General features: G+C 38.4%; 1 protein-coding gene and 1 pseudogene across 6 annotated transcripts in view; both read right to left on the bottom strand.

The window, feature by feature from the left end:
• Positions 1-280: 280 nt before the first annotated feature.
• TMCO5A (transmembrane and coiled-coil domains 5A) overlaps positions 281-8,936 on the bottom strand; it is a 16,172-nt gene continuing 7,516 nt past the window's right edge. For all 6 annotated transcript variants that reach the window (XM_040492249.1, XM_040492246.1, XM_040492248.1 and 3 more), the window contains 5 exons: positions 8,686-8,745; positions 8,193-8,257; positions 6,748-6,805; positions 4,981-5,021; positions 281-904 (listed from right to left, as the gene is read on the bottom strand). In XM_040492249.1, coding sequence (XP_040348183.1) covers positions 706-904; positions 4,981-5,021; positions 6,748-6,805; positions 8,193-8,257; positions 8,686-8,745 — 423 coding nt within the window. In that variant the 3' untranslated portion in view covers positions 281-705. The remainder of the gene's footprint in view (positions 905-4,980; positions 5,022-6,747; positions 6,806-8,192; positions 8,258-8,685; positions 8,746-8,936) is intronic.
• Positions 4,527-4,624, bottom strand: LOC121042148 (uncharacterized; annotated as a pseudogene).

Genomic DNA, 8,936 nt, shown 5'->3' with positions numbered 1-8,936 from the left:
CCACACTGAGTTTGGGGCAGGGGTAGGCCCTTGACCCCAGCTAAGGCAGTTTCTCTGAAATTGCCTGCTGTAGCTATTGGAAAAGATGGTTTCATTCTACCAAGGCTGCTAATCTTGTACTATGGGACTTAGATTGTTGGCACTATCTTTCCACTAAAAGGAGAATGCCAATGCAAAGAGAGAGTGGGGAAATCCCAGTGGCATTGCTTTGAGACTCCTGGACCCAGCCATGCCAGAAACCGCAGATTTTTAGTTCCATGAGGCAATACCCCTGCCCCCCCCTTTATTTCTGCGAATTTACAAATTAGCTTAAGTTAAGGTCACTTATAACCAAAGAGTTCTAATATAAGTAGTGAGCAATCTTCTGCATTGCAGGGATCCAGTCTCTCAGATTTTAAAGATTTTCTAGAAGAATATATCAATTCTAACTTTGCTGAGCATCTATGACATTGTTTCCCAAGTAGTCTAGTTTGTTTACTGTCTGGTGCTATTTAGCTTATCCTGTAGTCCTAGAAATCTGTTGACAGAGCTTTCTACTGGGCAAGATCAATCTTGGAAAGACAACTGGAGATGGAAGATAATCAAGTAGACAGACCTGAAGGGAAAAGCTGAAGGAAACCTCTTCCCTCCGCAAATTCCGCCGTCTCTTAGTCTACAGACTCAGACACCACTTGTCTTCTTTTGCTCAAGGTTATTTCTTATGTATCAGTGGGGTAACATGTCCTCTGTCTCAAGTGTGAGAGATGGAAAGAGGAAGCATCTTAGCTTCCACAGAATGCCCCTGCTCAATATCTTGGGCAGTGTGTTGATAAGGAGATCTGGATTTATAAAACATATGTGGAAAAACAAGTAGCCCAGCAGTCTGATGAAAAATAGGGTGGTGGAAAAGACATATTGAAAAAACCTGAAAAGAGAAAGTCAAGAAACTGTTAACCAGAGGTTAGGAAACCAGGAACAAAATCAAACTTATGCCTAAATGCATGTCTGGCTCCTTTTTGATCTTCAGATGTCTCCCACTAAGTGTTGTCTTCATTACCAACAACCCCTTATAAAGGCAGCTCCTTCCCATACTCTGGCAAGCCAGGTACTCTCTCTTTCATCACCATGTTTGATTTTCTTTTAGTGTTTATCACTGGCTGAAATGATCTTGTTTTATATTTTGTTTTATTTTTTTGTTTTGCAGAGTTGTTTTCCAAAGTATTTTCCACCAATTTGTAACCCATCAGCAGGGTATGTGTTTCTTTGGGTCCATATTTTCTCTAACACTTGATATCATCAGATTTAAAAAATTGTGCCAAATGTGTGTAAAGTAATGGGCTTAATTTGCATTTCCCTGATGAACAATGATGCTGAACATCTGCTCATAGGTCTTACATGTCTGCTCTTGCCCATTTATCTAGTAGGTTGTTTGGGCTTGTCTTATTGATTCGTAGGAGTTCTTTATATGATCTTGATATCAGTCCTTTTCTATTGTGTGTATTGTGAATATCTTCCCTCTACTTTATAACTTTTATTTTCTCTAAGGTGTTAGAACAAAAGTTGTTAATTTTTAAATTTTTTTTAACGTTTTTATTTATTTTTGGGACAGAGAGAGACAGAGCATGAACGGGGGAGGGGCAGAGAGAGAGGGAGACACAGAATCGGAAACAGGCTCCAGGCTCTGAGCCATCAGCCCAGAGCCCGACACGGGGCTCGAACTCACGGACCGCGAGATCGTGACCTGGCTGAAGTCGGACGCTTAACCGACTGCGCCACCCAGGCGCCCCAAAAGTTATTAATTTTAATAAAGTCTAGTGTATTAATCTTTATTTAGAACCAATGTTTTTGTGTCTTATTCAAAAAACCATTCCCTACATGCAGGCCTAACAGATGTTCCTATTTTCTACTAGCAGTGTATTCTAGTTTAAAATATGTCCACACATTATTCGATATTCTGCCCTTTAAGAGACTCTCCTCCCTTGTACTGTGGGCTGGACTTAATGACTTGGTTCTCAAGAACAGAGTATCATGGAGGTGACAGTGTGTGACTTCCTAGATTACACACTAAAACCATTGCAGCTTCCTCTTTCCTCTCAGGAGGAAGCCAGCTGTCATGCTGGGAAGGATACATAAGCAGTCCTGTGGAGAGGTCTGTGTAAGGAGGAACTGAAACCTCCTGCCAACAAGCAACAACATTTGTCCAATGTGTGAGTAAGCTACCTTGAAAATAGATCCTCCAGTCTAGCCTTCTAATGACTCTAACTTGGCCAACATCTTAAAAAAGTTTTTTTTGGTAAATATTTGTTTATTTTGCAGAGAAAGAGAGCACAAGCTAGGGAGGGGCAGAGAGAGAGAGAGAGAGAGACAGAGAGAGAGAGAGAGAAAGAATATGAAACAGGCTCCAGGCTCTGATTCAGATGCTCAGCCACTGAGCCACCCAGGTGCCCCTGGCCAACATCTTAACTGCAACCTAATAACAGATGGTGAGCTAGAACCACCCAGCTAAGTGGCTCACAGATTCCTAATCCACAGACATTGTGAGATGATAAATGTTTGTTGTTTGAAGACACTAAGTTTTGGGATGATTTGTTATGTGGCAGTAGATAATTAATGTCAATTTTTAAAGATTTTTTTTTCCTTTTGGACATTTAGTCCTTAACATATCTGGCCTTGCTTTTTAAATATAGAGAGTGTGTGTGTGTGTGTGTGTGTGTGTGTGTGTGTGTGTGTGTGTATTTAAATGTGATCCAATCTCATTATTTCTCATCTGAATAATCATTTTTTACCCTACTTTCTTTTCTTTTCTTTTCTTTTCTTTTCTTTTCTTTTCTTTTCTTTTCTTTTCTTTTCATGTTTGAGAGGGAGAGGGAGAGAGAGAGAGAGAGAGAGAGAGACAACGTGAGTGGGGGAGGGGCAGAGAGAGACAAGAGAGAGAATCCCAGGCAGGCTCCATGCTGTCAGCACAGACCCCGCTATGGGGCTCAAACTCATATCATGACCTGAGCCAAGATCAAGAGTCAGACGCTTAACTGACTGAGACACCCAGGCACCCCTCCCCTACCTTTATTGAACAATTCTTCTTTTCCTCTGTGACATACAATCACTGTCACATATCAGAGTTCCATATATGCCCTGTTTCTATTTCATTGGTTGATTTTATTCCTGTGACAATATTACACTATTGTAATTAATGTAGCTTCAAAGTAAGTCCTCATAACTGGAAGGGCACGTTCCCCACTCTTTGCTCTCCTTTAAAATTGTCCAGGTTATTTTTGAGTTATTTACTCTTCTATATCCAGTGTATTTTTAGAATAATTTTATTAAATTTAATGAAAAATCTTTTGGGCAGTTTGGTTGGAATTGAAATGAGCTTATCATTTGAAGAGAATTGATGTATTTATGATTATCTCACTATATTTCTCTTCTTTCATTCATGTTACTTTTAATGTTTCCTAATGAATTTCTGTAAATTCCCCTTATAGTGGTCTTGATTTTTTCTTAAACTGATGAATTATTTTGACCTTGTGGTTTTACTATGATTTGCACAAGCATATTTCTACTTTTTCCTTTCCTGTATACCCCTTACCCAGTTGTGCTAGGTTGCTGCTTGAGGCAGCACCAATTCACTACCTACCTCCATCCACCAGTCAAAAACAGCCCGTTCCTCATCAATAATTGGTCTTGGTGATAGGAGTTAGGATCCATTATAGTATAACATCTTGGTCAGAATTAGAATCAGAAAACGTTTACAAATCTCTTCCTAGTATTCTCCTTGAAGCTGAATACAGTATTCACAAGAAAGTTCTGGGATGTTATTCCCAGAGAAAATCCTAGGCATAATCTACCTTTATTATCTCTTGAGTCAGTGCCCAATATACCAGTGCCCCATAGGATATTGGAGCAGAGCAAGAGAAAGACCCTTCTAGTTTGATATGATGAGCTAGATTTTTAGGATATTGTCAGATTCTCTTCAGGATACCAACCCTCTTTTAAAGCAGATACTTCTTACCCTGGGAGCCCATGCGGGTAATTTCACGCTAAACACTGGTGTCAAATTATAGGCGAAGGCAGCCTTGGAGTTCTAGGGAAATTCTGCTAGCTTTCAGGGAGTATTGTATTTAGGGATATCTGAATATGTAATAATGAAGGGGTATCCCCCTTGAGCAAATTTTCCAGACAATTGAAGCTGACCTTTAAGCATCAATAGTTTTACGTTAACCATTTTGATGGAACTCTGTCTAAATCATATTTCATGCCACTTTGAATATATGTTTCTCTTTGCCTTCTTAAATAAATTATATTGAACATAATCTGACCTTTTCTTACAAATACAGGGGTGTCATGAGTGCCAATTTTACTTTGCTATCACAGTGATTCCCTCAGGACTAATATCCGCTCGGTTGTTTGAATCTTGAGCTCTTACTCAGTTTAACAAGTATTTTTGAGGAATTATGTTCTGGGTACTGTTGAGTGTGATCTCTCTTTCATAATCATTTCTCTCATTTGCTGTTAAGTAGGGGTATACATGGATGTACAATTCTCTAGTATTTCTAATGTAACATGTTGACATTGTATTAAGTTTACGGGGGACACATCTCACACAATAGTGTGAAAATCCAATCATCTTATGAATCATAAAAAGGATCCCCATTTCCAATCTTGATGTTATTGGGGAGCCAGATCCATCAAGCTAATTCAAATCATTAAAGGGAAAAAGGAATAAGCATGAGATTTGCCACATCTATCTTAGGTAATAAAGTTCTTATTTCTGATTACTACTAGCCTATTAGCTTCTGAAACTGGAAAATTGAGATTAGGGATTGCCTTGGGATGAGGAAGTCATACGTTAGAAGTGAGAAACTTGGTCATCGATGACACTAGTTTGTTGACTTCACTCTGGGGGTATGTGTGTGGGTATGTCTACAAGGGTTTCCTTGTCTAGACTTCGGCTAAGTGGAACTCCCCATTTTCCAGGAAGTTTACTCAAAAGTGTATCCTTACCTTTTACAGAACCAAGTTCCCTTGTTTTGGAGAGAATCATCCTGGGAGAAGGAAAGACATTAATAAATAAGCAATTTCTGGAATCTACCATTCACTGTCAAATAACATTCAATGAGCCATTAGTTAATGTTATATTTAGATAATGTCTTGCAATTTTTTATATGCATAAACAGATGGAATTTTCAGAGACAAGCGTATATATTTGCTTGTATGTATGTGTAATTTTGTATTACTTTTTAATATATTGATAGAAATGAATGAAAGCCTGAAAAGGCAAGGTAGGTTGCCCTTTTTTTGTATGTAAGGTCATACAGCTAATAAGTGGCAGGGCCAGACTTGGAACCTGGGTCCTTTGAATCCACATTACACCCTTACCTCCTGCTTAACCAGTAACCCTTAAAGAAGTTTACAGGCTATGAAAACCACACAAATGTATTCTAAGAGAAGTTTTAAGAGTTCTAAAAATATAAAGATGAGGATATTTCCTGGATTTCTGTGGCATCTCTCTTCCAAAATATTTTCTCAGCTATTTCATTTTCCTTTTAGCTTGCTTGTGAGATAAAAATGAAGAAGTACAATCACATTTTAAAATTGTGAAAATGATGCTCACAGAATTGGAATTAGAAAGAAACTTTCTGGGTTAGGAATTTTGTTCCCTAGTTTGAGTGAGATTAAGCAGCATGCCACCTGGTCATTTGCTCAGGCAGGCTGTAAAGGTTGTTCAGACATCATAGGTCTTTGAACCATCATGGGACTCTGGTAATCTTGAGGAAGATGTTTTCTCTGATAGGTGGTGAGAAGGAATACTTTGATTAGTCAGTGAGAATAGATGATGGGATATATCAGGGAGCGTGCCAAGCTTGGTTCTAGAGAGGTGGAGTCCACTTAATTTCAGGAGTTTTGTTTTTGCTGTTGGTTGTTGTATAATATGCAAGCTTGGGGCCAAAATAACTTGTTCAGAATAATGGTAACCATGGTCACTGTGAACATGGTCTAATATATATCCAAACATCTGGATGACCCCAACGACAATAGATGATTGTTGATATTTGCTTTTTAGGAATAAAATACTTATTTTTTTTGAAATTATGAAGACTATGTATCTAAATGATAAAGTTTCTGGTGAATGTCAATTTTGGCTCTAAAGCCAATATAAGTTACAAAATTAAAGTCTAATGGAAGTTTATCTTTTTGCCACCACAAGACACGAAGCAGGCCAAGAGGATGCTCTAAATCCAATTGTGTCCTTTAGACTGTTGCATATATGCTAATGACATCATGATGTTAAATATGAACAGACACTGAAGCTGTTACATAAAGAAGTAATGACTTCTCATGTTTTAACTCATGGGCTAATTCTGATAAATGCCCTGGTGCTCTGTGTAGTGTGAAATTTGGGATCCTGTTGGGATCACCAGGGAAGACCATTGTGATTATGGGAGATGGGAGGAGTGTCCTGTCTTGGCCTCTTCTCCACAAGAGTGTTCCTTCAGTTAATATTTCTTCCTGCTTCCATTCTAAACTCTGTGAGGTTTGAGGCTAGTTTCTTTGAGAACAAGTCATTTGCATGGCTCTGAGAGAAGAGAGACCATTGTCCCATAACATCTTTGTATGTTTAGGGTTGGAATGCTTTAGAATTATGTGTGCTAGTATTCTTGGAAAATGCACATGAGAAGATTGGTATGTGTCTGGTGGCTTATAGTGTTTTGGAAACTCCCTTGAAGGTAATGACCCTGAGAAAAGCTGAAAGTGGACTGAAATGGTTACCTTATTATTTTGGCTGTTAAACTTTTTTCTTGCAGAATTCATGCTCAAGACTTTTGATCTAGGAGAGAAAGAACCAAGGTGGGAATTGAATAAAGTACATTTAAATGTTCATATTACATCATGGTTATTTAAAAAAGTTTTATATTCTAAAGCTATACTGTCCACTATTATAGCCAATGGCTACATGTAGCTGTTTACATTTAATGAAAATAAAAAAATCACTTCCTCTGTCACAACAGCCATCTTTCAAGTACTCAATAGGTGCATAGTGGCTACATACTAGATAGCACAAAAAATTCCATTGGGTAGTCCTGTTCTAAAATCTTGGCTTAGTAATGAAGCCATACTTAATGTTCAGAAAGGATCTCAGGAGACTTGAAGGTGTCCATTAGGGGTAAGGACCTCTAAGTCCTGGTGCCCTGGCCCCCAGGCCACAACGTGGACTAGCCTATTTAGAGGCTGTATGAAGTCTAGGTCTTTTTCTCTTAATCCCAAGACTCCAGAATATTTAATACATGGAAATACTTCCCACGTGAATTAAGATTTAAATTTTAAAGAGGGTCAGGGAGTGGAAGTGAGGTTTTTGGTTTTAGTTTCTCACTATTTAGACTCTTGATATACTCAAGGAGTATTTTTTTTTTTTTTTTTTTTTTTTTTGCGGGGAGGGGAGGCTTTTCTCTTACTCTAATTTCTAATTTTAATGTTAATAGTTTAATATAGTATACAGTTTGCGTTTCATAATATGATTGACCTAGTTTGTGTCTGGAGATTAGTTTCATGCCTATCCCATATGGTTGAATTTCCATACATTTTGGGCAAGTGAGGATGGTATTAATTTTAAGACCTTTATTATAAAATTTAAGGAATGCCCATTTTATCAGGGTGCCAGACCACTAACCCTTTTTATTTATTTTACTGTACTTTATTTATTTAATTAAAAAAATTTTTAACGTTTATTTTTGAGAGAGAGAGCGAGCGAGTGCACAACTGGGGGAGGGGCAGGGAGAGAGACACAGAATCAGAATCAGGCTCCAGGCTCTGAGTTGTCAACACAGAGTACCATGCAGGGCTTGAACTCACAGACCAGAGATCATGACCTGAGCCCAAGTTAGATGCTCAACAGACTGAGCCACTCGGGCACCTGACCGTTTTTAAAGCACATGTTCTTGCCCTTAATATAAACCTGAATAATTGACAATGTGATTACAATTATGAAGGAAGGTATGTTTCTGCAGTCTGTTAAGAAAGATAGGAGAAGGACCTGCATTTTTAAATAGATGTGGTTGAGTGGGGGGTCAACAAGATCGCTAACAGAGAGGAAAGTTATGTGGTGTTGGGGCTACTGAATTCCAAATAGGAATTGGTCAGAGAAATGTTTGCTCTGACTCCGGCTGAGATGGGGTTACCACTAAAACCAGGATGTTCCTTTGTTTGCCAAAGCTCACACTTCTCTCTCAAGGAACCGAGTCTCTAGTTCTTCTTCCATTTTCCTCAGAGTTTCCTGGTACTTCTTCAAAGAGAAATAAAAGAAACCACAGTTACTTGCTAGAAGCCTTATGTGCTTTTTGCTGTTAATAACCATGTATTACAGCATTGTCATGTGAATGTTTGGTATTCCCACTGCCATTTTGTCTCCTTTCCCAGTCCACAAGCCCCCTACGACTCCAGATCTCTTACTGTACTTCACCACTGGGCAGGTCCCTGTGGTTATTGGGATTATAAACAGGAAAAGTGCTCATTATTAATTTAAGAGTTCAGAGCTTTGGAGATGAGGGCAGGAATAGAATGATTCTAGTGGTAGAGTGTCATCCTCCCTAAAGGCCTTTGTAATGCCACCTTGAAGCATTAAAATTGTTGCAGTGTTCTTTGAAAAGCCTGGTTTCACTTCATCCTGTACCTTAACAAACGCATTACTATCCCTTTACAGAGAAACTGTACCTTTATGCAGAGGGCCTGATCTTCACAGAGCTGTGCCACAAATGTATAGTCTTCCATTACCTGGGAAGTCAAAATTCAGTCTTAAATTTTACTCAGTAAGTTGCTATAAGAATAGTAGTATACTTGTTTCCTCTTGGGCCCCAGGCCTTAAATGTGCTTTTCTAATTGTTCTAAATATGTATTTGCTGTATGTATGAAACCATGCCTTTTTTTTTTTTTTTTTTTTTTTTTTTTTTTTTTTTTTTTTTTTT

The sequence above is a fragment of the Herpailurus yagouaroundi genome, unplaced genomic scaffold (assembly GCF_014898765.1).
Source record: "Herpailurus yagouaroundi ecotype Mexico unplaced genomic scaffold, PumYag 184, whole genome shotgun sequence".
Classification (NCBI taxonomy): domain Eukaryota; kingdom Metazoa; phylum Chordata; class Mammalia; order Carnivora; family Felidae; genus Herpailurus; species Herpailurus yagouaroundi.
Note: the sequence above shows the minus strand (reverse complement) of the source record. Positions and strands in the feature narration are given on the sequence as shown.